At 47.9% G+C, this 26,965-nt stretch overlaps 1 protein-coding gene and 1 pseudogene across 1 annotated transcript; one reads left to right on the top strand and one right to left on the bottom strand.

The window, feature by feature from the left end:
* On the bottom strand, positions 1–22,136 carry LOC108695474 (ranBP-type and C3HC4-type zinc finger-containing protein 1). Its single transcript, XM_041567711.1, has 13 exons — positions 21,309–22,136; positions 19,897–20,071; positions 17,407–17,538; positions 16,826–16,967; positions 16,324–16,414; positions 14,128–14,386; positions 13,271–13,383; positions 12,783–12,956; positions 7,438–7,598; positions 5,475–5,710; positions 4,544–4,794; positions 3,377–3,541; positions 1–2,916 (listed from the first exon to the last, which is right to left on the bottom strand). Exons 1-13 carry the CDS (start codon positions 21,462–21,464, stop codon positions 2,836–2,838), a joined length of 2,136 nt encoding a protein of 711 aa, XP_041423645.1. The 5' UTR covers positions 21,465–22,136; the 3' UTR covers positions 1–2,835.
* Positions 21,463–25,763, top strand: LOC108719772 (annotated as a pseudogene).
* Positions 25,764–26,965: the final 1,202 nt, after the last annotated feature.

The raw sequence follows: 26,965 nt of genomic DNA, 5'->3' as shown, positions 1-26,965 counted from the left end.
TCAGAATTGTGCATTTTATTGACACACACAAAGCAAAGTGACACCTTGTGAATCCAGTAGGCGTGTGTTTCTCAGTGTGATGATGTGGCATATTCCCATTGGACGATCATTGCGAGGCATGCAAGCAGCCGTGTGATTTCCCTGACGCGACACAAACATGACACACACAAAATCTGTGTTGTGAGATCAAAAAATAATTTGTTTGTCATAGAGCTCATTAGTTGCCACTGGCCAATTTGTTTTCATTCACTTTTTCTCTATAAACGTTTAACTTCTGGGTGCTGCCTGCTCACAAGTGCTAGTTCATTATTCCATAAGTGTAGTGCTGCCTGCTCACAAGCAATCCCAATGTTAAGTCAAGTGCTGCCTGCTCACAAGCAATTCACGTGTTATAAGTCTAGTGCTGCCGGTTCACAAGCAATCCCAATGTTATGTTTAGTGCTGCCTGCTCACAAGCAATACCCATGTTATGTTTAGTGCTGCCTGCTCACAAGCAATCCCAATGTTAAGTCAAGTGCTGCCTGCTCACAAGCAATTCACGTGTTATAAGTCTAGTGCTGCCGGTTCACAAGCAATCCCAATGTTATGTTTAGTGCTGCCTGCTCACAAGCAATACCCATGTTATGTTTAGTGCTGCCTGCTCACAAGCAATCCCAATGTTAAGTCAAGTGCTGCCTGCTCACAAGCAATTCACGTGTTATAAGTCTAGTGCTGCCTGCTCACAAGCAAACCCAATGTTATGTTTAGTGCTGCCTGCTCACAAGCAATCCCAATGTTAAGTCAAGTGCTGCCTGCTCACAAGCAATTCATGTGTTATAAGTCTAGTGCTGCCTGCTCACAAGCAATCCCCGTTTTATGTCTAGTGCTGCCTGCTCACAAGCAATCCCCATGTTATGTCTAGTGCTGCCTGCTCACAAGCAATCCCCATGTTATGTCTAGTGCTGCCTGCTCACAAGCAATCCCCATGTTATGTTTAGTGCTGCCTGCTCACAAGCAATCTCAATGTTAAGTCAAGTGCTGCCTGCTCACAAGCAATCCCGTGTTATTAGTCTAGCACTGCCTACTCACAAGCAATCCCCATGTTATGTCAAGTGCTGTCTGCTCACAACAAATCCCCGTATAATAAGTCTAGTGCTGCCTGCTCACAAGCAATCCCGTGTTATAAGTCTAGTGCTGCCTGCTCACAAGCAATCCCCTTGTTATGTTTAGTGCTGCCTGCTCACAAGCAATCCCGTGTTATTAGTCTAGCGCTGCCTGCTCACAAGCAATACCCATGTTATGTCAAGTGCTGTCTGCTCACAAGCAATCCCCGTATAAGTCTAGTGCTGCCTGCTCACAAGCAATCCCCATGTTATGTTTAGTGATGCCTGCTCACGAGCAATGCCCCTTGTATAAGTCAAGAGTTGCCATGTTATGTCAAGTGCTGTCTGCTCACCAGTAATTCCCATGTTAGAAGTCTAGTGCTTATAACACGTTTATAGGTCTAGCATCGCATCTTTGCAAGTAATTACCCTTCAAATCCCTAGTGCTTCCAGCTCACAAGTGATTCCCCCTGCTATAAGCATTGCACTGCCTGCTCACAAGTGCTAGTGATTCCCTTGCCATAAATTGAATTGAGTCTGTGCACCAGTGACTTCTGCTGTAAACCTAGTGCTGCCTGCTCACAAGTGATGCCTCTGCTATAAACATGGGACTGGCTGTGTATGAGTGATTCCTCAGCCTAGTGTTGCTTGTGAGTCCCCCACTATAACTCTAGTGCTGCCTGCTTGTGATTCCCCGGATGATAACCTTAGCACTGCCTGCTCATAAGCAATTGCCCTGATATAACCCTAGTGCTGCATGTGATTTCTCCGCTATTATCCTGTTGCTGCCTCTTTGCAAGTGACTCCAAACGACCCAATGCTGGTGCTTGCGGGTCATTCCCCTGCTCTGTGCCTAGTGCTGCCGCTCGCTAGTGAGCAGACTGAATGTAGATCACATGAAGGCCAGTGAGTGTATGGACTGCGCACTAGTAGCATTCGAGAGCAGAGCGGCATAAAGAGGAAAACCTGAACAAATACGCCCAACTGCAACGCTCGCGATGTGGCTTGCCCTTTCTGAGATTTCTACCCTGAGACAGAATTCCAGTTCGTACATAACTTTACAAAACTATAACGTTTGCTGCCAAAAACGGCAAGTTTCTTTTTACCCGCCAGCTTTAAATCCCGACTGTATCCCTTTAAGGAGCAAATGTCGAGCGATGAGAATATATCGTTGTGCATAGATTAATGATTATTATTATTGGGTTCCTTTAAATTAAAGGAGAAATAAATGTGACACCACTGGGGTGATACGATTCAGCCAATCATCACCTCCCGCTGGTTCACATCTCTTCTAATGACTGATATAGACCTCACTTATTATTATTATTGATTCCATTTCCTGCGGAGTCAAAACCACATTAGTGTCGCAGGAAACGGACTGTGAGTGACAAATAATAAACAAGCGAACGGGAAGTAGCGCCGCTCCACTAGCCAATCAGCTGTGCTCGTTATTGAATTCAAGGGGAAGTAAAACCAAAAGGAAATTAAAATACAAACAAAATAAAACCCATTGAGGTTAATGAGTCTGTTAAAGGGTAAATAATACTCTGTTAATGCTGCATGATTCTTACTCCAGTCCCAAAGTTCCCCAATACTGCAGCTGAGGAAGAGGAGGGGTTTAACCGTAGGGGGCTGTAGCCTGTACCCTGTGACCCTGTTCCAGTCAGCTGGTGGGCCCCCCTGCACAAGGTGTAATGTAATATATATATATATTCCAGTCGTATCCTTGGATAGGAAGCCCCCCTTTTTGGACTCAGTGACAATTCTGACAGCGGGGGTCACACTTCTTGCCATTGACATTACACTGGCAGCCTCCCGACGTGTCTCCGGGCCCCTGAGCAGCACAAGGAACAAGAGAGAAATGTTACAGGTCTACAATGGAAGCTGCCATAGTGATTGCTTTAATGAGAAAAACACAGTGTGGGCGGGCACTTTATTGTAACTGGGTGGAGCCAGTGAAGAAGAGGAGGAGCACTGGCCTGGGGGGGGGGTGTAGTCACTTACAATTTGCACCTCCAGCAATTCCTCATCCTTTCAATGTTTTACCCTTATTCTATCCCTCCCCAGATATCAGAAGAGTCAAAAAAGAGCAGTTTAATGGCTCCACCTCCACTAGCAGCTTTAGGTGCCTCGGGTTTGCAGATAAGGAGGTGTTTGCTAATGAAATATCTATGAAATGACCCCAGTGTGTGACAGGTTAATGGTATGAAGGTGCATGTCCCACACAATAAAGGAGCAGCACAGGGGCATTAGTGACCCCACTAGAGACATAAGAGTAACTTCAGGTCACTTACCTGTGGCCCCCAGCGCGGGCCCTTAGTCACCCAGCAGATCTCAGTGTGACACATGGTGCAGCGGATCCAGTCACATCCGTCTTTCTTCTGTACAATAATCTGACACACGGGACAATACATCGCCTCCCCCGTCTGAACCAGCGTCTGTGCCAAATGGACTTTATATCAGAACCTTCTGCTTCTCACTGACTCTCTGGGCTCTGGGCTCCTCCCATTGGTTATTTCTATATCCTGCAGCAGAGATATCATGGTCCCCCTATACAACCCAATCCCCCTATACACATTCCCCTATATAACCCATCCTCTAGTCTAACCGCAAGTCCCTCTGTTCTAACCCGCAGAGTCCCTCTGTCTAACCGCAGTCCCTCTGTCTAACCCGCAGTCCTCTGTTTAACCCCCAGTCCCTCTGTCTAACCCGCAGTCCCTCTGTCTAACGCCGCAGTCCCTCTGTCTAACCCGCAGTCCTCTGTCTAACCCGCAGTCCCTCTGTTAACCCGCAGTCCCTCTGTCTAACCCGCAGTCCTCTGTCTAACCGCCAGTCCCTCTGTCTAACCCGCAGTCCCTCTGTCTAACCCGCAGTCCCTCTGTCTAACCCGCAGTCCCTCTGTCTAACCCGCAGTCCCTCTGTCTAACCCGCAGTCCCTCTGTCTAACCCGCAGTCCCTCTGTCCTAACTCCGGCATCCCTGGTCTTGTGCTTAACGGGCTCGCAGGTCCGCTCTTTCTAGACACGTGCCGCGAGTGCGCCTCTGGGTCTTAAGGCACAGGCCGCAGTCCCTCGTCTAAAGCCACGCAGGTCCTTCTGATCGTAGAGCGGGCGCAGTCCTCTGTCTTGAGACCCGCAGTCACTCTGTTTAGGATCATCGCAGTTCCGCCTGTCTAGAACGCCGCAAGTCCCGTTCTGATTAAACCCCGCAGTCGCCTGCTGGTCTCAAGCGCCCGCAGTGCACTCTGTTCAGGAACACTTCTGCGCTTGGTCACGACCTCGGACTACCTCCACTGGTGTCTGATAGAGTTGGTCTTAGTGATGCCTGCCAGCAGGGATGTGACTCAGTGTACACGATGGTCCCCTATTACAACCCATCCCGTCTTATAACCTTCCAGGGCAGTTTCTCTGTCGTCTAAACCCTGCATGTCCGCTGTCTAACCCCTCAGTCCTCAGTGCTAACCTGGCCGCAAATCCCACTCTGAGTTAGAACCCCAGCAGCCTCATCTGTATAACCCCGCAGTCCCTTCTTGTCATAGTCCCGGCACCACTCTGTATATACCCGCAGTCCCTCTCGTATAATCCCGCAGTCCTCTGCGCTAAACTCCGCAGGTCCCTTCCGCATACCTGGAATGCCCTGCTGCAATAACCCGCAGTGCCGCCACTCATAAGCGGTCGCATCCCTCTTATATAACCTCTCGTGCAGTCCCTCTGCTGTAGAACAAACGCAGATCTCCTACTTATCATAACACAGCGCAGTCCCTTAACGGTAGCTCTGCATAACGTGGATACGCCGGGCACATAGAGCCTCGCATGTCCCCACTGTATACGATACCGCAGCTCCACTGTAAACCCCGCAAAGTCCCTTCGTATTATGACCTCGCATACGTCTGATATAACGCCCAAAGTCGCCTCTCTGGTATAGCACCCGCCACACTCCAGTCAAAGCAGTTCTGCCAGCATAGGGTTGTCAAGGTCTGAAGATTGAAACCTAATGGAGGAGTTGCGGGATGAGCGATGGACCATTATTGTCTTGTGCTTAGGCCGTTATAGCATGGTCATTGGTCTGCCTGCTGGCTCGGCATCGTTCTGTATAATAGACTCGGATCATCAGCAAATACATCCTGACTGCCCTGGCTAATCATCTCGCGAGTACGATGTATGGCCTGCCAGTGGGCGGACAACTGGCAGGATATGGCTGAGAAGGTATGTTAACAGAATTATTGGGGTTTCTGTGCTTGGGGCACTGTAACCTTGCAGATGAGGCAGTTGTGGGAGCAGATGGGGGCAGTGAATGCAGTGACGCGAACACACTCGTTCATTAGTATCCCAGCCCTGCCAGCTCATTCCTGTGCGGTGCAATGGTAACTGTTTTGGCTACGACTCTCTGCCACCACTAGCCCCCGCTCCAGGAAGCGACTGTACTCCTCCTGCGACACCAACTGCCAGCGAGAGAGAGGGAAAAGGGTCAGTCTGTGCCGGGGTCTGGCGACCCCTGATATTGTGCTGCACTTCACGCCCCGGGATCTCCCGCTGCTGCAGTTTACTGTTACACCCGTACGTCTCATCCCTGAATGGGCACGAAACCTCCGGCTCCTCACAGCAGTTCACTAGTTGCCGCAAACATTCCCTAGCAACACAAATGCACCAATCAGCCAACGGCATTAACCCTTCACTCCATGGGCGCATAATCATTCTCTATGTAAGCACCAGCGCAGGCACATGCATCAATGCCATTCTGCTAGCCACACGCATGGGTAACGCAGCCCCCCAAATGCCCCTTTGAGGATCACTGTACAGTGCGGGGAGAACAAATTAAAGGGAAAGTGTCATCAGGTCTTTACCCATTTGGGTCACGTGATCCAGCAGGACAATAAACAATAGCTCAGTTATTCTGGGAGTCACAAGGTTGCAGGGAATCCCCCCTCCCCCTCATAAACCCTAAATAACTCATCCATTCCCTGCACACAGAAGAAACTGCATCATGGGACCTGGCATGCAATGGTGCTGCTGCACATCTCTAACTCTTGTCCTGCTGGGGGCGCAAGCAGCCTATTCCTATTAACACCAAAAATTAATGTTCTTACAAATACATGAAATTCATGTACTCGGACTGCGATCTTGTTTGCTTCAGAAACCTACTATACGTGTTATGACGTCAGTGATCTCCCCAACCCAGTACTTCGTCGAGCCTTACTGTCTCGTGCCCAACCCCTTTGTATTTTGCCTCCCAGTGTCCCCCAAAGCAGGTCCCTATTGGTAGAATCCCATACGTGGATGGCAAGTCTTAGAGGTGTGGCGCATAGCGAAAGATTAAGCTATACCGCACCAAACGCATGGAGCCTGCTTGTCAGGCTGCGAGTCCACATAGTGGCGGTACAAATCCGCCAATCCACGGGCCGTCTTTGCGACACCCCAAGGACTTTGCTTACACAGCGTTTCTTGCTGCTCGCCCAACGCTTGTTAAACATTCAAAATGCGGCACCGGTAAAGCGCGGACGCGGTGGTAATTAGTAAAACAAGCAAGCTGTGGTAGGCCATGGGGAAGACATCAAAAGAGATAAGTACTACAAGATAGCTGACTATATGTTAAATAAACAAGCTGCTGTGTAGCCATGGGGGCAGCCATTCAAGCACAGGATACACAGTAGATAACAGATAAGTACTACTATAGTTTAAATAAACAAGCTGCTGTGTAGCCATGGTGGAAATTGTAAAAAGGCTATATGGCACAGGTTAAATAGTGGATAACAGATAACACACAGAGCTTATAAGGGGGCTGAGCCTGAAGGTCAGTTAGGGGGAGATTTGGGGTGAGTGTTTATTTGTACCCTGGGTACCCCTGGAACTATAGCAGGGTGACACCCCAATGTTTTTATATATCTGTAACCTTGTTATGAGCTAAGGGGGCCCAGTCTGAAGGTCAGTTAGGGGGAGATTTGGGGTGAGTGCTTATTTGTACCCTGGGTACCCCCGGAACTATAGCAGGGTGACACCCCAATGTTTCTATATATCTGTAACCTTGTTATGAGCTAAGGGGGCCCAGTCTGAAGGTCAGTTAGGGGGAGATTTGGGGTGAGTGCTTATTTGTACCCTGGGTAACCCTGGAACTATAGCAGGGTGACGGTTACCCCAATGTTTCTATATATCTGTAACCTTGTTATGAGCTAAGGGGGTCCAGCCTGAAGGTCAGTTAGGGGGAGATTTGGGGTGAGTGCTTATTTGTACCCTGGGTAACCCTGGAACTATAGCAGGGTGACACCCCAATGTTTCTATATATCTGTAACCTTGTTATGAGCTAAAGGGCCCAGCCTGAAGGCCAGTTAGGGGGAGATTTGGGGTGGCCGGGGGACGTACCTGCAGAAGCTGTGCAGACATTCTCTCAGCAGAACACCGCCCCCCACTGGGACCTCTGAGAAGCAAATCCGACACTCAATGGGCTCCTGGTTTGGGATCAGAACCTCGTTGTCCAGTTGCAGCAGGTGCTGAAAGTTCTGGGATCTCTCCTCATCCAAAGCCTGCAAAACAGAATGTCAGCTGTTGACCCACAGCAGACAGTATTCAGTAGGTGTGTGAGAAGGCATCATGGGAAATGTAGGCGGATTCTTGTTCCCCGGATCTCTCAGGCCCAACACTGACCCTTCTGCCAGGTGGGCATTTCTGGGTCAGTAGATAGATGTGGTGGGACAATCATACAGATGAGGTCACTGACTTTTTCTAGGTGCTACCCGACTGGCGGTTTCCATTGCTTGAGCTGCTAAGCTTTGTGGCCAAACTGCTCACTAGCTGGCCACATTGTATCTCATAAGGGGCCCAGGCAGGTGACTGCACCCATGAAGCCATGTGTTGTGCAAGGAAACCCAGAAACCACTCCATGACCTACTTCTGCTGAGCATCACCCGCAGCCATTGCCCGGCCAAGTTCCAGGAAAGAAGGTGCCCAGGTACAAGTGAATGACAAAATTTGAGATATTGGGGCGTATGTATCAAAGGGCGTTTACCCACCTCGGTACCACAGCCCCCCAGAGGATTTCCCATGACACCCCAGGATAATAGCAGCCTCCCTCCAGCCAATACAGGGGCAGGTTACACACAGGCACTGCACTTGCTACAGATGGGGGGGGGGAGAGAGATTCTGCGGGCGCATTGCTCATAAATGTGCGACTGACACTGCATCTCCCCTCTGATTGGCTGATCTGCCTTATCTTTATCAGTGGGAGCTGCCCTACTACATGTAACAGTCTCCAGTCATCAGACTGAAAGATGTGTGTCTGGATCCAGCAACCAATACATTCTCTCCCATATCAGTCAGCTGACAGGGCCCTCACCCTAGTCCCAGATTATCCCTGTTCGCACTGCTAAAAATGCTTATCTAAATAGGCCTCAGCACAAACCCACTCATTCCCCCTCTCTTGGTAGGGAATCCCATAACCTGACTGTCCTTACAGTAAAGAACCCCTTCCTATGCTGATGGTGAAATCTCCTTTCCTCCCCACCAATGAATCACTCATTCCCCTCTCTTGGTAGGGAATCCCATAACCTGACTGTCCTTACAGTAAAGAACCCCTTCCTATGCTGATGGTGAGATCTCCTTTCCTCCCCACCAATGAATCACTCATTCCCCCTCTCTTGGTAGAGAATCCTATAACCTGACTGTCCTTACAGTAAAGAACCCCTTCCTATGCTGATGGTGAGATCTCCTTTCCTCCCCACCAATAAATCACTCATTCCCCCTCTCTTGGTAGGGAATCCCATAACCTGACTGTCCTTACAGTAATGCACCCCTCCTATGCTGATGGTGAGATCCCTTTCCTATCCTATCACGCAGGAGAGTGAATAAAGCTGAAGTGCCAGGGTGGGGTCGGCAGGCTGAGCTTCCAGTCGTGACCAAGACAGACCCCCGACTCCAGTATAACAAGAGGCTCAGATCAGTAAGAGTAAGAGATGTACAGGCTGCAATGTGAAATGAAAGTCTTTATTTGTTGGGGAGCAGTAACAGAGGTAGGAGGTGCAGGCAAATTCCCAATGGAAACCATCAACCTTCATCAACAAGGCACAGAGGTACTGGATAAGCCCCGTATAACCACTGGCACAGGGATCCAACTGTCAGCTCATTTAAATATCCCATCTTTATAAAGTGCATGAAGCCATGTTTACTCTTTATATGGTCAATAACCCATCCGGCAACTGGGCCGTGTATTCTTTATATGGTCAATAACTCAACTAGGAACTCGGCCGTATATTCTTTATATGGCCAATAATTCATCTGACAACTGGGCCGTGTATTCTTTATATGGTCAATAACTCAACTAGGAACTGGGCCGAGTATTCTTTATATGGTCAATAACTCAATTAGGAACTCGGCCGTATATTCTTTATATGGCCAATAATTCATCTGACAACTGGGCCGTGTATTCTTTATATGGTCAATAACTCAATTAGGAACTCGGCCGTATATTCTTTATATGGCCAATAATTCATCTGACAATTGGGCCGAGTATTCTTTATATGGTCAATAACTCAACTAGGAACTGGGCCGAGTATTCTTTATATGGTCAATAACTCAATTAGGAACTCGGCCGTATATTCTTTATATGGCCAATAATTCATCTGACAATTGGGCCGAGTATTATTTATATGGTCAATAACTCAACTAGGAACTGGGCCGAGTATTCTTTATATGGTGCTGAGAAAGTTACTGCTTAAGGCACAGGGAATGCTGGGAAGGCAAAGACACATTTGATCATATGAAGAGAGAAATAAAGTAGCAAGTACAGCAGAGGTTCTGGTTCCCAGCACATATATATGGTAAATAACTATTTACAAGTAAAGAACTTTTCATCTGCCCACAGCGAGGAGCTTCAGTCCATGGATCATGGGTCTATGCTCAGGGCAGGAGATCTGTATATCTGCCACCCCCAACTGTCACATACATTAACCCCCTATGACAACCGTGTGATGCAACCAGAGAGCAGGACGGGTCCTTCCGTTATCTCCACATAAAGGAAACATGTGTACAGTATATCAGCACTTATGCACCTACTGAATCTACAAGCGATGCACCAAATCCACTATTTGCTATTCAACCGAATCCCCGAATCCTGCGTGAAAGATTCGACAGAATACCGAATCCGAATTTTCATATGCAAATTAGGCCTGGGATAGGAAAAAAATATCTAGTATAGGTAAATCTAAAAAAAATGTTCATTGTTTGAAAAGTCATGTGTTTTCTATTCCCAGCCCTAATTTACATATGCAGATTAGGATTCGGCCGAATCCGTATCCTGCTGAAAAAGACCAAATCCCGAACCAAATCCTGGATTCAGCGCATCCCTAAAATCTCACCATATGAGGCTCGCCAAGCCGTGACTCCTGGGAAATAATTTCCCAAGGGGAACAGTTAAAATAAATAGTTTAAACTTAAAAACAACAATTAATATCCAACCAATCAGCACAGAGCAAGTAACTGGCAGTCACTGAAATGCTATGTGGAGCCTGGGTTATCCTGGGGGGACAGACACCCCAATTTCCTGAGTTACAAAATGATTTACTATCTGTCAGATCAGAAGCTGCTGGACAGGTACTTCAGTGTAGCATGAGCACCCACTGAATCTGCAACTACAATATCTGGTTTTGGGGTACACTTGTCTGTGCATAGTAGAATTAAAAGCAAGGGCTGGCCTTGAACAGAGTCGAGGCCAATCAAAACATGAGAACATTTCCTAGGCCAGAGCTAGTAGCCAATCAGAGCTTAAGAATATTCACAATGTCACATGTGAGCTCCAGGACAGAAGTCTGTACATCCAACTTGTCCAACTGTCTGGCACTCCATTGTCCCCAGGTGAGTGTGAGTGTCCCAGGCCAGAGCATTTGGCCAATACAAGCCACGCCCACAGCAGGAGACTTAACGTCGGGCCGTTATTAGGACTCTGCAGACAGGATATAGAAATCCTCCAGGGAGTTGGTGTTCTGACCCGAGTTGCAAGAGAACTCGGCTTCTCTCCTTCCTTTTTCCTGGTGAGATTTGAACACAAAAAAAAAGAAAGAAGAGAAGATTTTGGTGAGAAATGGTCTCTGTAGCAATCGAGAGGCACCTATTCCCCAACCATCAGAACGTCAAGAAGGTTTCCACTGGAGGCACCTGACTGCTGCTGGGAGAGAGATCAACCCTACTATAATATGCATTGGGGAGCTGCCATGCTGCTTACCTGTCTAGGGGACAGAAAATCAATTACCCAAAGCAGCATGAGAAGTAGCAGGCGGCTTCCCTAGTCCTGCAGAGCCAGAGTCTTGCATGTACCGGTACATTCTGAGATACACAGCACCCGTGCCATCACTTTGCCAGATTTAAAGGGGAACTATGAAAATTTAATATAAGCTTCCTCATACTGAAATAAGAAATTTTCTAAATACAATCAATTAAATATTCTGTACTGTTTCTGAAATAATCAAGTTTATCTTCACTATTCATCTCTCAGCATCTGTTTCTCTTCATTCTGTCTTCATGCAGCAGTTGGGTGTCAGATATTCACTGACAGTTAGATCCAATACATCTTATAGGGGGGCTCCTTTCCTAGCAGATGTATTAGAGCTCACTCAAATAACTGATTCCAGTACAAACAAAATGTAACAAAATAACTGCCTTTTGCACAAATCCTGCATGTAGAGACACATGATGTCTGGTGAGTTTAATAGAGTGACCTCTAATACATCTTCTAGGCAAAAGGAGCCCCCCTATAAGATATATTGGATGTAACTGTCAGTGAATATCTGACACCCAACTGCTGCATGAAGAGAGAATGAAGAGAAACAGATGATGAGAGAGGAATAGTGAACATAAACTTGATTATCTCAGAAAATGAACAGAATATTTAATTGATTGTATTTAGAAAGTTTCTTATTTCAGTATGAGGAAGCTTATATTACATTTTCACGATAGTTCCCCTTTAAGGTCCCCTGTCAGCCTAACCCCCCCCTTCCCCTGCCTGAACATGGGACAGACAGCAGTCTAAAAGCATGAACTACAGACCTGACTATGTACTGAGGAGGATTCATCCAGGGGAGCATTCTTCCTGACCATGGGAAAGAGAGCAGCTCAGGAGCAGTTAGTGCAAAGAACCAGAGCTCCTTTCCTTATACGGGATTAGTACAGACTAATAAATATGCACAGCTTTATGGTATTGTACAGGCTATAAGCAAACCGAACAGGCTGTTCCTGCTGAATTGTGCTCACAGTTCAGACAATGGGGGTACAGGCTGTTCCTGCTGAAATTGTGCTCACAGTTCAGACAATGGGGGTACAGGCTGTTCCTGCTGAATTGTGCTCACAGTACAGACAATGGGGGGTACAGGCTGTTCCTGCTGAATTGTGCTCACAGTACAGACAATGGGGGGTACAGGCTGTTCCTGCTGAATTGTGCTCACAGTACAGACAATGGGGGTACAGGCTGTTCCTGCTGCAGCTATGAATGTATTACTCCATTTTGAGCAGCCTTATTCCCATAGTTCTTACAGCACAACACCATCACAGATTTCCGGCCCCTCTAAAACCATAACGCTTCTCATTAAACCAATAGCAGTAGAGTATGGGAGTGTTGCTGATGCTCAATATCAACTTCTCCACCTCAGCCCCACGGCAGCAGTCAGCCAATCACAGCTGGTTATAGGATATAGTTGGGCTCTGGTTGGGTGGGGATTTTGTACCTTTTTGTATTGCTGCAAACTGTCCTGCTCCATCTGCAGTCTCCTCCGCTCCTTCTCATCAGGTTTATATTCCTCAGGGACGACATATGTGGAGGGTCTGGTGGAACTGCACATCTCACAGCCCGGCCTCGTCGGCTTATTGATGAAGGTACAGACGGAACAGGACCAGCCAGCCTGCGGCACAACATGGATTTGTTACTGGGCCAATAGCAGAGACACACACAGCGCCCCTAGTGGCCAATACCATTACATGTACTAACATATACTAAAGTACCTTTAGATATACTAACTACTGTACAGAGGGGAAACAATAGATAAAGACCAACTGCATGATTGCTTCTACAAATACAGTATCCCTGTAACTACATCCCATTTAATTCTGGTACAATACAGACTGTAGGCAATGTTCTTCCTATAGGCCGTGCTTAATCACATGGTATAGAGCACAGTATAGGGGGGTCTGTCTGGGTGATATAAATACTCTGTACCTGGGCAGGAGGAGGAGTTGCAGACAGACTCAGTGATTCCATTGGTAAGTGCAGTTTATTGGCCACGTCCACTATATTCACCCTTCCCGTGTGCTCCATCCTCTGACCGACATCTAGGAATAAAGTTTGTGAGAAGATACAAGTTAAGGTGCATCAGCATTTACCTGTGTATTCCCAGTCCCTACCCACCTAAAAGCAGCCTGCAATTGGGTTAATACAGGGGAATTAGCCTGCCCCCAAGTGCCAAGCCACTGGCAAGAGAACTGCTGCCTGTGCTTATGGCATGCTCTGGGGGGGGGGGCTTTCTGTGCTTATGGCATGCTCTGGTGGGGCTTGCTGTGCTTATGGCATGCTCTGGGGGGCTTTCTGTGCTTATGGCATGCTCTGGGGGGGCTTTCTGTGCTTATGGCATGCTCTGGGGGGGGGCTTTCTGTGCTTATGGCATGCTCTGGGGGGCTCTGGCAAGCTTCTTACACCCAAACAGGCCGACTCCATCCATCTCACCCCCACATGCTAACAAATGCATAAGGCCTCCTAATGAAATTAAAGCTTGTTAGCAATCTCCAGGGTGAAACCAAACCAGAAATGGGTAAAATCATGTAAAACATTTACACCTACAAATCCCATAAACCCAAGAATAATCATCTCTTGCATTGAACACTGGTGTATATCACTGTAATCTGACATAGCCTATAGGGTTTATTGCACTACACTGAATAAACAGAGAACAGAATTGTGCAGACTCAGTGTCCGAACGCCTCCTCCCCAGGTGATAAACGTTTCTAGTGAACTCCCGAGAGCACAGGCAGCACAGAGGGCACAAAGCTCTAGATTGTATTAAAGAAAAGTCTACTCACTGGGCTTTGGTGCTGGCCTGTGGGGAAGAGTATTGGATCTTTGCTTAGTAAGTGCAGAGACGTGAGGCTGAGGAGGGTTTACGCTCAGATACGGATCGGGCACCCCGAGTTTCATCTGCTTGGCTGTTAATAGGTAGAGAAAGGCGGTATCCCCGTCTCTTTTTATTCCATAGGAAGCGACTGTCCTGTCATCTGAGCACAGACACTGGCCAATGATCCAGCGCTGAATACTCGGGTGGAACTGATGCTCCCGGAATATCTGCGGAATACAGACATGGATTAACTGTCACATGAATTAACTGTCGCATGGAACAGCCTATTTAAATCAGAGACAGTACTACTGCCTGAATGGGGGGGAATCCCTTGTATACTCTACCATTAAAGGAAAACCATACCCCCAAAATGAACACTTAAGCAACAGATAGTTCATATCATATTAAGTGGCATATTAAAGAATCTTACCAAACTGGAATATATATTTAAGTAAATATTGCCCTTTTACATCTCTTGCCTTGAGCCACCATTTCGTGATGATCTGTGTGCTGCCTCAGAGATCACCTGACCAGAAATACTACAGCTCTAACTGTAACAGGAAGAGATCACCTGACCAGAAATACTGCAGCTCTAACTGTAACAGGAAGAGATCACCTGACCAGAAATACTGCAGCTCTAACTGTAACAGGAAGAGATCACCTGACCAGAAATGCTGCAGCTCTAACTGTAACAGGAAGAGATCACCTGACCAGAAATACTGCAGCTCTAACTGTAACAGGAAGAGATCACCTGACCAGAAATACTGCAGCTCTAACTGTAACAGGAAGCGATCACCTGACCAAAAAATACTGCAGCTCTAACTGTAACAGGAAGAGATCACCTGACCAGAAATACTGCAGCTCTAACTGTAACAAGAAGAGATCACCTGACCAGAAATACTGCAGCTCTAACTGTAACAGGAAGAGATCACTTGACCAGAAATACTGCAGCTCTAACTGTAACAGGAAGAGATCACCTGACCAGAAATACTGCAGCTCTAACTGTAACAGGAAGAGATCACCTGACCAGAAATACTGCAGCTCTAACTGTAACAGGAAGGATCACCTGACCAGAAATACTGCAGCTCTAACTGTAACAGGAAGAGATCACCTGACCAAAAAACTGGCAGCTCTAACTGTAACAGGAAAGAGATCACCTGACCAGAAATACTGCAGCTCTAACTGTAACAAGAAGAGATCCCCTGACCAGCTACTGCAGCTCTAACTGTAACAGGAAGAGATCACCCCCAGAAATACTGCAGCTCTAACTGTAACAGGAAGAGATCACCTGACCAGAAATACTGCAGCTCTAACTGTACAGGAAGAGATCACCTGACAGAAATACTGCAGCTCTAACTGTAACAGGAAGAGATCACCTGACCAGAAATACTGCAGCTCTAACTGTAACGGAAGAGATCACCCTGACCAGAAATACTGCAGCTCTAACTGTAACAGGAAGAGATCCCTGACCAGAAATAAGCTCTAACTGCAGCTCTAACTGTAAACAGGAAGAGATCACCTGACCAGAAAATACTGCAGCTCTACTGTAACAGGAAGAGATCACCTGACCAGAAATACTGAGCTCTAACTGTAACAGGAAGAGATCACAGAAATAAGCTCCAAGGAAGAGATCTGACTGCAGGTAAAGGAAGCAGAAATACTGCAGCTCTAACTGTATCACTGACAGTAAGCTTAACGGAAGAGATCACCTGACCAGAAATACTGCAGCTCTTACTGTTACAGGAAAATATCACCTGACCAGAAATACTGCATCTCTAACAGGAAGAAGTGTGGAAGTAAAAGATAGAACTCTGTCTGTTAATTGGCTCATGTGACCTAGCAAGTATGGTTTGTTTGGTATGTTTGTGTGCACAGTGAATCGTACGATCCCAGGGGGCGGCCCATAAATTTTCTATTTATGATTACCCAATGGCACATACTACTAGAAAAGTATATTATTATGAAAATGGTTTATTTACATAAAGAAGGGGTTTACATATGAGCTGTTTATGCAATATCTTTTTATAGAGACCTACATTGTTTGGGGGGTATAGTTTTCCATTAACTGGGAGAGTCACTTACCTGCAGTCCAATCTCTGCCACAAGCCATGGCATGTATGATATATACACAGCACGGGGTCAGTGACACACCTAAAATACACACCTGTTGTTTGAGCATGGCGACGGTAGTGTGAGGCTGAACATACGTTGAGATGTTCACTGAATCAGACGCGTCTTCAACCCCAACCTTCATACTGTGGGAACAACATACACACGCATGTAAATATTCCACATACAGGCAAGAGGCACACATACCTGCTGGGTATATTAAATATTAAAGGGATTTTAAATTTTTTTTTTTATTAATTCCAGCTTTTAAATGGGGGTCACAGACCCCAGTAGTCAACAAACTTCTAATCTGTGAGGCTCCAATTTAATGTTACTTTTTATTATTTTCATTCAGTCCCTCCCACATATCCCATCTCTCCCTTCTCTCTGTTAAGCCGCACCTCTCCTGGTTCCTCTCTCCCATCACCCCGATGCCATACAGCAGACTCTCGGCTGCTCAATAGGGACAGATAATGATCCAGTGACTGCAGGAAGTGCTCGGGGCAATAGATCACTACTAGACCCGCCCCCATTCTTGCCAAGAACACGGTACTCACCAGATTTCAGTTTTCGGGTAGCAGGATTGCTTTAACTGGACCTGAAGGGGAACCTTCTGCTTTGCCAGCGCCACTGCAAACTTGAGGGCCAACTCCTGGTCTCCACACTCTATGGCTCTGCTCAGATGAAGGCCTAAATCTTCTGCATAAGGGGAAAGAAAAGCATTGAATTAACCAGTCAATCAATCCCTCGCACTATGGGAGGTACTGGGGTGTGGCCTGGTTCCAGTGGGGGCGTGGCCTGGTATCAGTGGGGGCATGGCCTGGTATCAGGGGGGGTGGCCTGATATCAGAGGGAAGAGCTAAAAGGATTCCTCCTTCACCCGGGGAGCAGTGCCAGGCTCTGATAGGCTGGGGTTTGTATATGTGCAGCCTATCAGAGTCATACACTCACACAACACGCAAATAGGCTGAAAGCAGGTGCAGCCAATGGACACTGAGAATGAATGGGGGGCAGTAGCCCAAGAGAGAAGAAAAGGAGGCCCCTTACTAGCTGCAGGGCTACTTTTAGTTGGTGTGGGGCTGCAGCAAAACAGGGACTGCCTTACTGTGCCCGATCTTACACTTTAATCCCCAGTTACCTTTTGTGCATAAATCCATGGACACCTCTGCTGCATCCTCTGAAAGGCATTTATAGACATTCTTGTTCCCCAGTATCGCTGGCTTATCGACTGCAGGAGGTTTGGTGCCTCCATTTCCCTGAATGAGCGAATCTGTGGGCAAAATAAGCAGGAAGGAATCAGTTCAGCTTGAGAATCTCCTCTAAGAGAAATGGGGCAGGTGCCATAGTTGGATTAAGTTCCCCTTTAAGGATGAACATTTTTTAAAGGAACAGTAACACCAGAAAATATAATAGTTTGAAAGTAAAGACAATATAATGTACTGGTGCCCTGCACTGGCAAAACTGGTGTGTGCAGCCATTCAAGCACAGGATACACAGTAGATAACAGATAAGTACTACTATAGTTTATATAAACAAGCTGCTGTGTAGCCATGGGGGCAGCCATTCAAGCACAGGATACACAGTAGATAACAGATAAGTACTACTATGGTTTATATAAACAAGCTGCTGTGTAGCCATGGGGGCAGCCATTCAAGCACAGGATACACAGTAGATAACAGATAAGTACTACTATGGTTTATATAAACAAGCTGCTGTGTAGCCATGGGGCAGCCATTCAAGCACAGGATACACAGTAGATAACAGATAAGTACTACTATAGTTTATATAAACAAGCTGCTGTGTACCCATGGGGGCAGCCATTCAAGCACAGGATACACAGTAGATAACAGATAAGTACTACTATAGTTTATATAAACAAGCTGCTGTGTAGCCATGGGGCAGCCATTCAAGCACAGGATACACAGTAGATAACAGATAAGTACTACTATAGTTTATATAACAAGCTGCTGTGTACCCATGGGGGCAGCCATTCAAGCACAGGATACACAGTAGATAACAGATAAGTACTACTATAGTTTATATAAACAAGCTGTTGTGTAGCCATGGGGCAGCCATTCAAGCACAGGATACACAGTAGATAACAGATAAGTACTACTATAGTTTATATAAACAAGCTGCTGTGTAGCCATGGGGGCAGCCATTCAAGCACATGATTGTTTATATAAACTATAGTAGTACTTATGTTATCTACTGTGTATCCTAGTTGAGTTTCTGAATCCAACACACTAGTTTTACCAGTGCACCACAACAATATGTTACATTTTAATTACTTTCATTTTTTTAGTGTTACTTTTCCTTTAAGTTCCCCCGCTGGGCCTCCGTAGCTCATAACAAGGTTACAGATATATAGAAACATTGGGTAACAGTCACCCTGCTATAGTTCCAGGGGTACCCAGGGTACAAATAAACACTCACCCCAAATCTCCCCCTAACTGACCTTCAGACTGGGCCCCCTTAGCTCATAACAAGGTTACAGATATATAGAAACATTGGGGTAACAGTCACCCTGCTATAGTTCCAGGGGTACCCAGGGTACAAATAAACACTCACCCCAAATCTCCCCTAACTGACCTTCAGACTGGGCCCCCTTAGCTCATAACAAGGTTACAGATATATAGAAACATTGGGGTGTCACCCTGCTATAGTTCCAGGGGTACCCAGGGTACAAATAAACACTCACCCCAAATCTCCCCCTAACTGACCTTCAGACTGGGCCCCTTAGCTCATAACAAGGTTACAGATATATAGAAACATTGGGGTAACAGTCACCCTGCTATAGTTCCAGGGGTACCCAGGGTACAAATAAACACTCACCCAAATCTCCCCCTAACTGACCTTCAGACTGGGCCCCCTTAGCTCATAACAAGGTTACAGATATATAGAAACATTGGGGTGTCACCCTGCTATAGTTCCAGGGGTACCCAGGGTACAAATAAACACTCACCCCAAATCTCCCCCTAACTGACCTTCAGACTGGGCCCCCTTAGCTCATAACAAGGTTACAGATATATAGAAACATTGGGGCAACAGTCACCCTGCTATAGTTCCAGGGGTACCCAGGGTACAAACAAACACTCACCCCAAATCTCCCCCACAAATAGTGTTGATAAGGGATTTGGGTGGGGTGTGACAGAGACAAAAGTGACTGGGACACTGGGTGAAAGAGAAGAGGAGCAGAAGTTTGGGTCTAATAAAGGAAGTGAGAGGTACCAGGGACTGGGGGCAGGTGGCTAAGGGGCCCCAAGCTGTCACTGGGGGGGGGGGGACAGGAATCAGACTGACTGAAAATACATTTTATGTGGGGAGAGACTGGGGGTGAATAAGTCATTAGCTGTGACCAACTGCAGCCAATCAGCACAGCCGCATCTGTTCCCATATGATCCCCACAGGCACATTTATGAGCAAACAAACCCCCAATGTGCAATGCTGGGGAGGAGCTTTATTGAGCAGTGTTGCTTTAAGAGCCCAGCCTTGACATTGCTACACTACAGCTCCCAGCATGCTCAGCACCTTAATATTCTGTTGGAGATTTCTGGGAGATGTAGGCTAGCAGCAAGCACAGCCCACGTCTCACCCGATTGGTCAGTGGTACAGAGGCCCCACCCACCTTTGCGTGTCTCTCTCAGAGAGCTGCTCAGCACAGTCCACCATTTCTGGGCTTCTCTCTCGTCATCGAAGCAGAACTGTATGGAGCTGCCTGGGAGCCCAGGGACCAGTAACTCGTGGCACTTGCTGCTCTTCTGCTCATACGAGACGTCGCTCAGCTTGAAGTCTGTCACAACCTGAAACACACACAGTCCTGTCACTGTACCCCCCAATCCTAGCGTGAACCCCTGAGTGTCGGGGACATAAGGTTCATTATCAGCAGCACGTCTACATGATAAGTGCTGGGCACAGGGTCAGTATCGGGGGCGCAGGGTCAGTATCGGGGGCGCAGGGTCAGTATCGGGGGCGCAGGGGCAGTATCGGGGGCGCAGGGGCAGTATCGGGGGCGCAGGGGCAGTATCGGGGGCGCAGGGGCAGTATCGGGGGCGCAGGGGCAGTATCGGGGGCGCAGGGTCAGTATCGGGGGCGCAGGGTCAGTATCGGGGGCGCAGGGTCAGTATCGGGGGCGCAGGGGCAGTATCGGGGGCGCAGGGGCAGTATCGGGGGCGCAGGGTCAGTATCGGGGGCGCAGGGTCAGTATCGGGGGCGCAGGGTCAGTATCGGGGGCGCAGGGTCAGTATCGGGGGCGCAGGGTCAGTATCGGGGGCGCAGGGTCAGTATCGGGGGCGCAGGGGCAGTATCGGGGGCGCAGGGTCAGTATCGGGGGCGCAGGGGCAGTATCGGGGGCGCAGGGGCAGTATCGGGGGCGCAGGGGCAGTATCGGGGCGCAGGGTCAGTATCGGGGGCGCAGGGTCAGTATCGGGGGCGCAGGGTCAGTATCGGGGGGCGCAGGGTCAGTATCGGGGGCGCAGGGTCAGTATCGGGGGCGCAGGGTCAGTATCGGGGGCGCAGGGTCAGTATCGGGGGCGCAGGGTCAGTATCAGGGGCGCAGGGTCAGTATCAGGGGCGCAGGGTCAGTATCAGGGGCGCAGGGTCAGTATCAGGGGCGCAGGGTCAGTATCAGGGGCGCAGGGTCAGTATCAGGGGCACAGGGTCAGTATCAGGGGCACAGGGTCCAGTATCAGGGGCACAGGGTCAGTATCCAGGGGCACAGGGTCAGTATCAGGGGCGCAGGGTCAGTATCAGGGGCACAGGGTCAGTATCAAGGGGCGCAGGGGGCAGTATCAGGGGCGCAGGGTCAGTATCAGGGGCGCAGGGTCAGTATCAGGGGCACAGGGTCAGTATCAGGGGCACAGGGTCAGTATCAGGGGCACAGGGTCAGTATCAGGGGCGCAGGGTCAGTATCAGGGGCGCAGGGTCAGTATTAGGGGCAGTATCAGGGGCGCAGGGTCAGTATCAGGGGCACAGGGTCAGTATCAGGGGCGCAGGGTCAGTATCAGGGTCAGTATCCCAAAGCCTCGCCCCCAGACTCACCGTTCCCGTCAGGCCCCGCACTGAGAGGCGAAAGTCGCGCAGACTGTCCGGTCCCAGGATGAGCTGTAATTGTACCGCCTCCCGCCCCGGGGCCCCCAGCCAGGCCCGTACCGACATCAGCACCGTTGGCAGCGGGACCGGCACTTTACTCGCCATGTCTGTCCGTCAGGCGGGACTCACATCGGACTGTGCCCGGGCCATGGGCCTCAGCGCGACACTTCCTGCTTCCGGCTCCCCCTGCTGGTCACTAGCGGATAAGACACTCGGACTCCCCTTGCTGGTCAGGAACTGGAACTGCGCACGTGACATCCGCCTGCCGGAGACGTTACACAGAGATTATCCGAGAGGAGGAGGAGGGTTATATTAATGGAAAGAAAAAGAGCTCTGGGTTTAGAGAAGAGGAGTAAAAACATCAGTGAGCGCTGGCCAATAGTTTCGCTTTCGCTCTCTCTATGCCTCACCCAAGATGGCGCCTCTGATGTCACTGCAAAAGCGACCAATCACCGAGCGCGCGGGAACCAAGTCCCTTTATACCTCTCAGTGTTTGAAGCCCAGGAGTGAACTCGCTGATGTGTGAGAACTTGGCCGAATTCCCAGTCAGTGTCATCCCAGCAAATGTGTCTTATTGTGGGGCAGAGGAAGGCTCAGTGCTGGGGGAGGGGCTGTGAGTGACACTCGCTGGGGGAGGGGCTTCTGCAGCTGATTATTCCCTGTCTCTGCGGAATCTGCCGGGAATTGAGTGCCCATCACAAAGATGGAGTCTCTGGTGTTTATGTGGAACCAGGAGCTGCCGTGTGACCAGGGCTGGACTGAGATTCAAAATAGGCCCTTGGATTTCAGGTACACAGAGGTCCAAACAGCCTCCCACCAGCCCAATACACAGTGACTCTCTATGGCAACTTACAGCAGCCCCTCTGGCATTTGCCAGAACCCACAGATTGCCAGTCCGGTCCTGTGTGGGAGCACTCCTTCCTCCACCGGGCGCTGGACTTCATGCCCAACGAGCTGCACCCGGCGCTGTTCAAGGCGGCATTCCTGGGCAAGAAGACTCTGGTGCTGCAGGACCTGGTGCAGACATGGCCCTTTGTTGTGCTCAGTTTCCAGAAGCTTCTGCATAGCGTCAGGCACTGTGACCCCCAACTGGTGACTGAGGTGCCCAGCAAGCTGTGTGTGCAAACTGTCATCCTGGGGGTCATCACCTACCTGAGTAACACGCTCACCAAGGGCCCTGCTGAACTCCAAGCTGAGTAATGCTGTACAACAAGTGCATGGAGATGGTCGTGTCCTTTAAATGCACCTCCGCTGTCATCTAGGTGGCATGGCGCCATGTCTTCCTGTGGCAGTTGCACATCACATGATCTTGCTGTAGGTCACAAGCAGTGTTCTGGTACCATATATACCAGCTGTAAAGCATCCCACAGGAACCACATGCCACCGTTGGAAAGTGAAAATGATGTGATTTTCCATTTGGACACTTTGGCGTTGGCCTGACCATGGGTTTCCATGAGGCTTCCTATTGCCACTGTGACCTCATGTGATGTCCTCAGACATAGGGTAACGGTGACCATAGATGTTTAGATCTTTTCCTTATTGTAAGACCAAGCTTATCCTGAAACCATTGTTTAAATGTGCAATTTGTTCATTAAATAAAAGACCATTTCAAGTGATATTGTCTAGTTGAAACAAGGAAAACTGTGGGTAGCTGCCTGCTTGGCCCTGCGAGCAATTGGACGATAGATACATTTCACTGTGAACTATGAACATTTTCTAACCTGACAGATAAATTCTGTGACCGATGTCGGATAAAAAATCAGATGCACCATCGTTCGGTGCCTGCTAACCTCACGATAAATTTATGGTCGGATCACACTAAAATTGGTCATTGGAGAGAGAAAAGTCTTAACACCTATGACCACCTTAAAATTACACAGGAGATTTTATGGATCAAATTTTATCTGATCTTGCCATGCAACACCACGAGATTTGGATGCTATGAAATCTGATCTCCCATAGATAAAATGTTGATGATATTGTTTGTTTATGCATCTACATCCGATATTCTGTGTATTTCGATGGGGGAAAAAGGTCAGTCAGACACCATCAGATTTTATTAGGGTTAGTGTCTAATTAACCCTAATACACGGGCACTATATAAATAAATGATGATGATAATTTTATCTTGTCCAAGATGCAGCATGCCACATTCGCATCCAACAGCCGAGACCGATGTAGTTTACATATCAGAATTTTGTTTTAGTGGCATTATTTATTTTTTTTGACCCATGTGACCACATTTGTCTTGTGGGATTCGATCTGTAGGTCCAACTCCCTCCGACAAAAATACTCTTTGCTACTGATGATGTGATTGGTCAGAAGGAGTGATGCCCCATTATCCATGGTGATACATCATGTCAGTAATAACATTTTATTGAGTTGTATCCTCTGTAATAGTCTAGAAACCACTGCAGCCTGCTGCGTACAGCACAGCCAGCGACTAGTTCACACTTTTATTTTACTTAAAGAAGATGCGGAAGCCATAAAATGAGATAACTGATAGATGAATTTTAGAAAATGCTTTGGGCTAACACTTGTCTTTCTGCGCAAGAGGCAGCAGCTGCGCCTGTTGGATATGATGGGGATGCAGGAGAATGCACTGGAGCAGAACCCCAACAATATGAGTTTATGGTCTCGTACGGTGACTCTGGCCAAAGCCTGTTTTGATGTGTCCAAGCGCCACAGTGAGGAGGTCCAAGCGAAGGAGGGGCTGCCATATCATCGCTCTCCCAGCTACCAGCCCTGTATACATTGAAGTGCAAGTGGACCTCTTTATGAATAGCACTTCCTATGAAGTACTGTGAGAGGTGCTCCTGGTCCGCTCACACTTTCCCCTAAGCCTGCAGTGCTGGGATCTCTGGGCCGACGAGCTTCCCTTCGTAGCACCGAGAGGCTTATAGAGTTGCTGAACCCAGGGAGTGTCCGTCAGATAGATATGAGATTTAATAACCTTGGACACTCCTGCCTGAACGTTCTCCTTCCACATATGGCCAGATTGTCCCACCTACAGAGCCTCAAGCTGCCATACAGCAATGTTGATGTGATGCGCCTCTCCCCTGTCATTGAGGAATGACTGCACGGCTTCGCCTCTCAACTCTGACAACTAGTTGCCCTCAAAGAATTGAATCTGGGCTATATAGACAAATGACCAGTCTCTGCTGCATATTGCTCTTTAGGGCTAGGTCCATAAAATGCAGATCTTGGCCTGAAGAGAAATACAGGCCGAGAATCCGCTGTTACAGCTCTACTTGCACCCGGAAGCATTATTTCCACTCACACAGGCAGAAGCGTCAGATTTTGACCAAAAAATTTGAGATTTCGAATTTCACACCTCATATCCACCAAATTTGCCTACATCTGAGCAAAGACAATGCTTTCAGGTGCAGGCATGTCGTTAAGCACAGCAGCAGTGGATTCTCAGCCTGCATTTTCCCACAGGCCTAGATCTACAACCTATGAACCCAGCCTTACAAGGGGAATATGTCCCAAACCCACGCAAGGAATATGCACGAGAGAAAGAAAATGCTGCACTCCCTGGCCAGTCTGACACTACGTAATTACTTCCTGTTCATAAGATCACAATCAACACAAATCACAAGTCCACTGAAAAGCTTCTCTATAATCTGCTGCTCTTTTTCTGAAAGTCTAACAAAGTCTGCAGCTGGGGGAAGGGAGGAGATTTTTTTAAAGCGGCTTGTGGTTGATTGTGCTTCTAGGAACAGGAAATACAATTAGTCTTTACTTTTAGTGTTGGATTTTGCCCAGTTTAATACAAGAAACAACAAAACCAAAGATTTTGAAATGATTAAGCCAATAGGCAAAACGTATGTTCAGCAAAAGCCTATTCAATGCACACAAGTTGCATGGTGGGATACTGTCCCTTAAAATATCATGCACTGGAATATCAATAAACCCGCTCACCGCTTAAATCCTGTTACCCGGGTGCCTCCAGCCCCGGAACCAATACTTCAACTCTATAGCGGTTTCACTCTATCTGGCCTTCCCACACACATGCATAGTATATGCCGATAAATTCTTACCCGGTCAGCGTTGTGACCCGGGTGCCGTCGCCCGAGTCCGTCACTAAATCTATACAGCATACACACTGGTCGCTGTGACAGCGCACTCCGGGATTTTTTAGAAGAATCCCGACCATTACCTGATTGTAGGTAAAATCACAGTCTTTATTAACACATCTGATTTAAAAAAGAACAGCGTCTGAGGTCTGACGCGTTTCGTGTCTACACACTTCCTTAGAGACCTCAGACGCAGTTCTTTTGTAAATCAGATGTGTTAATAATTTAACAATCGGGTAACAAGCAATTCTTCTAAAAGATCCAATGTTTCTATATATCTGTAACCTTGTTATGAGCTAATGGGGCCCAGTCTGAAGGTCAGTTAGGGGGAGATTTGGGGTGAGTGTTTGTTTGTACCCTGGGTACCCCTGGAACTTCAGCAGGGTGACACCCCAATGTTTCTATATATCTGTAACCTTGTTATGAGCTAAGGGGGCCCAGTCTGAAGGTCAGTTAGGGGGAGATTTGGGGTCAGTGTTTATTTGTGCCCTGGGTACCCCTGGAACTATAGCAGGGTGACTGTTACCCCAATGTTTCTATATATCTGTAACCTTGTTATGAGCTAAGGGGGCCCAGTCTGAAGGTCAGTTAGGAGGAAATTTGGGGTTAGTGCTTATTTGTACCCTGGGTACCCCTGGAACTATAACAGGGTGACACCCCCAATGTTTCTATATATCTGTAACCTTGTTATGAGCTAATGGGGCCCAGTCTGAAGGTCAGTTAGGGGGAGATTTGGGGTGAGTGTTTATTTGTACCCTGGGTACCCCTGGAACTATAGCAGGGTGACACCCAATGTTTCTATATATCTGTAACCTTGTTATGAGCTAATGGGGCCCAGTCTGAAGGTCAGTTAGGGGGAGATTTGGGGTGAGTGCTTATTTGTACCCTGGGTACCCCTGGAACTATAGCAGGGTGACACCCCAATGTTTCTATATATCTGTAACCTTGTTATGAGCTAATGGGGCCCAGTCTGAAGGTCAGTTAGGGGGAGATTTGGGGTGAGTGCTTATTTGTACCCTGGGTACCCCCGGAACTATAGCAGGGTGACACCCCAATGTTTCTATATATCTGTAACCTTGTTATGAGCTAAGGGGGCCCAGTCTGAAGGTCAGTTAGGGGGAGATTTGGGGTGAGTGCTTATTTGTACCCTGGGTACCCCTGGAACTATAGCAGGGTGACACCCCAATGTTTCTATATATCTGTAACCTTGTTATGAGCTAATGGGGCCCAGTCTGAAGGTCAGTTAGGGGGAGATTTGGGGTGAGTGCTTATTTGTACCCTGGGTACCCCTGGGACTAATATGGATTCTGCCATTTTTCAGTGAGAATTGGACCAATTGAGGAAGCTGTTTCATTACAGTCAGTGAGTGGTTAAGCTTTTCACCCCCAGAACAATCATTTCTAGTGATGGGCGAATCTGACACATTTACAAAAAAAATCCCAAAATGGAGAAAAAATTGCCAAATGTATTTGATGCAACCTTTTTTTTGGCCCATTGGAGTCTATGGGTGTCTTATTCTTCTCAAAT

Source organism: Xenopus laevis, chromosome 6S (genome assembly GCF_017654675.1).
Source record: "Xenopus laevis strain J_2021 chromosome 6S, Xenopus_laevis_v10.1, whole genome shotgun sequence".
NCBI classification, from domain to species: domain Eukaryota; kingdom Metazoa; phylum Chordata; class Amphibia; order Anura; family Pipidae; genus Xenopus; species Xenopus laevis.
This window is presented reverse-complemented; position numbering and strand designations above follow the sequence as displayed.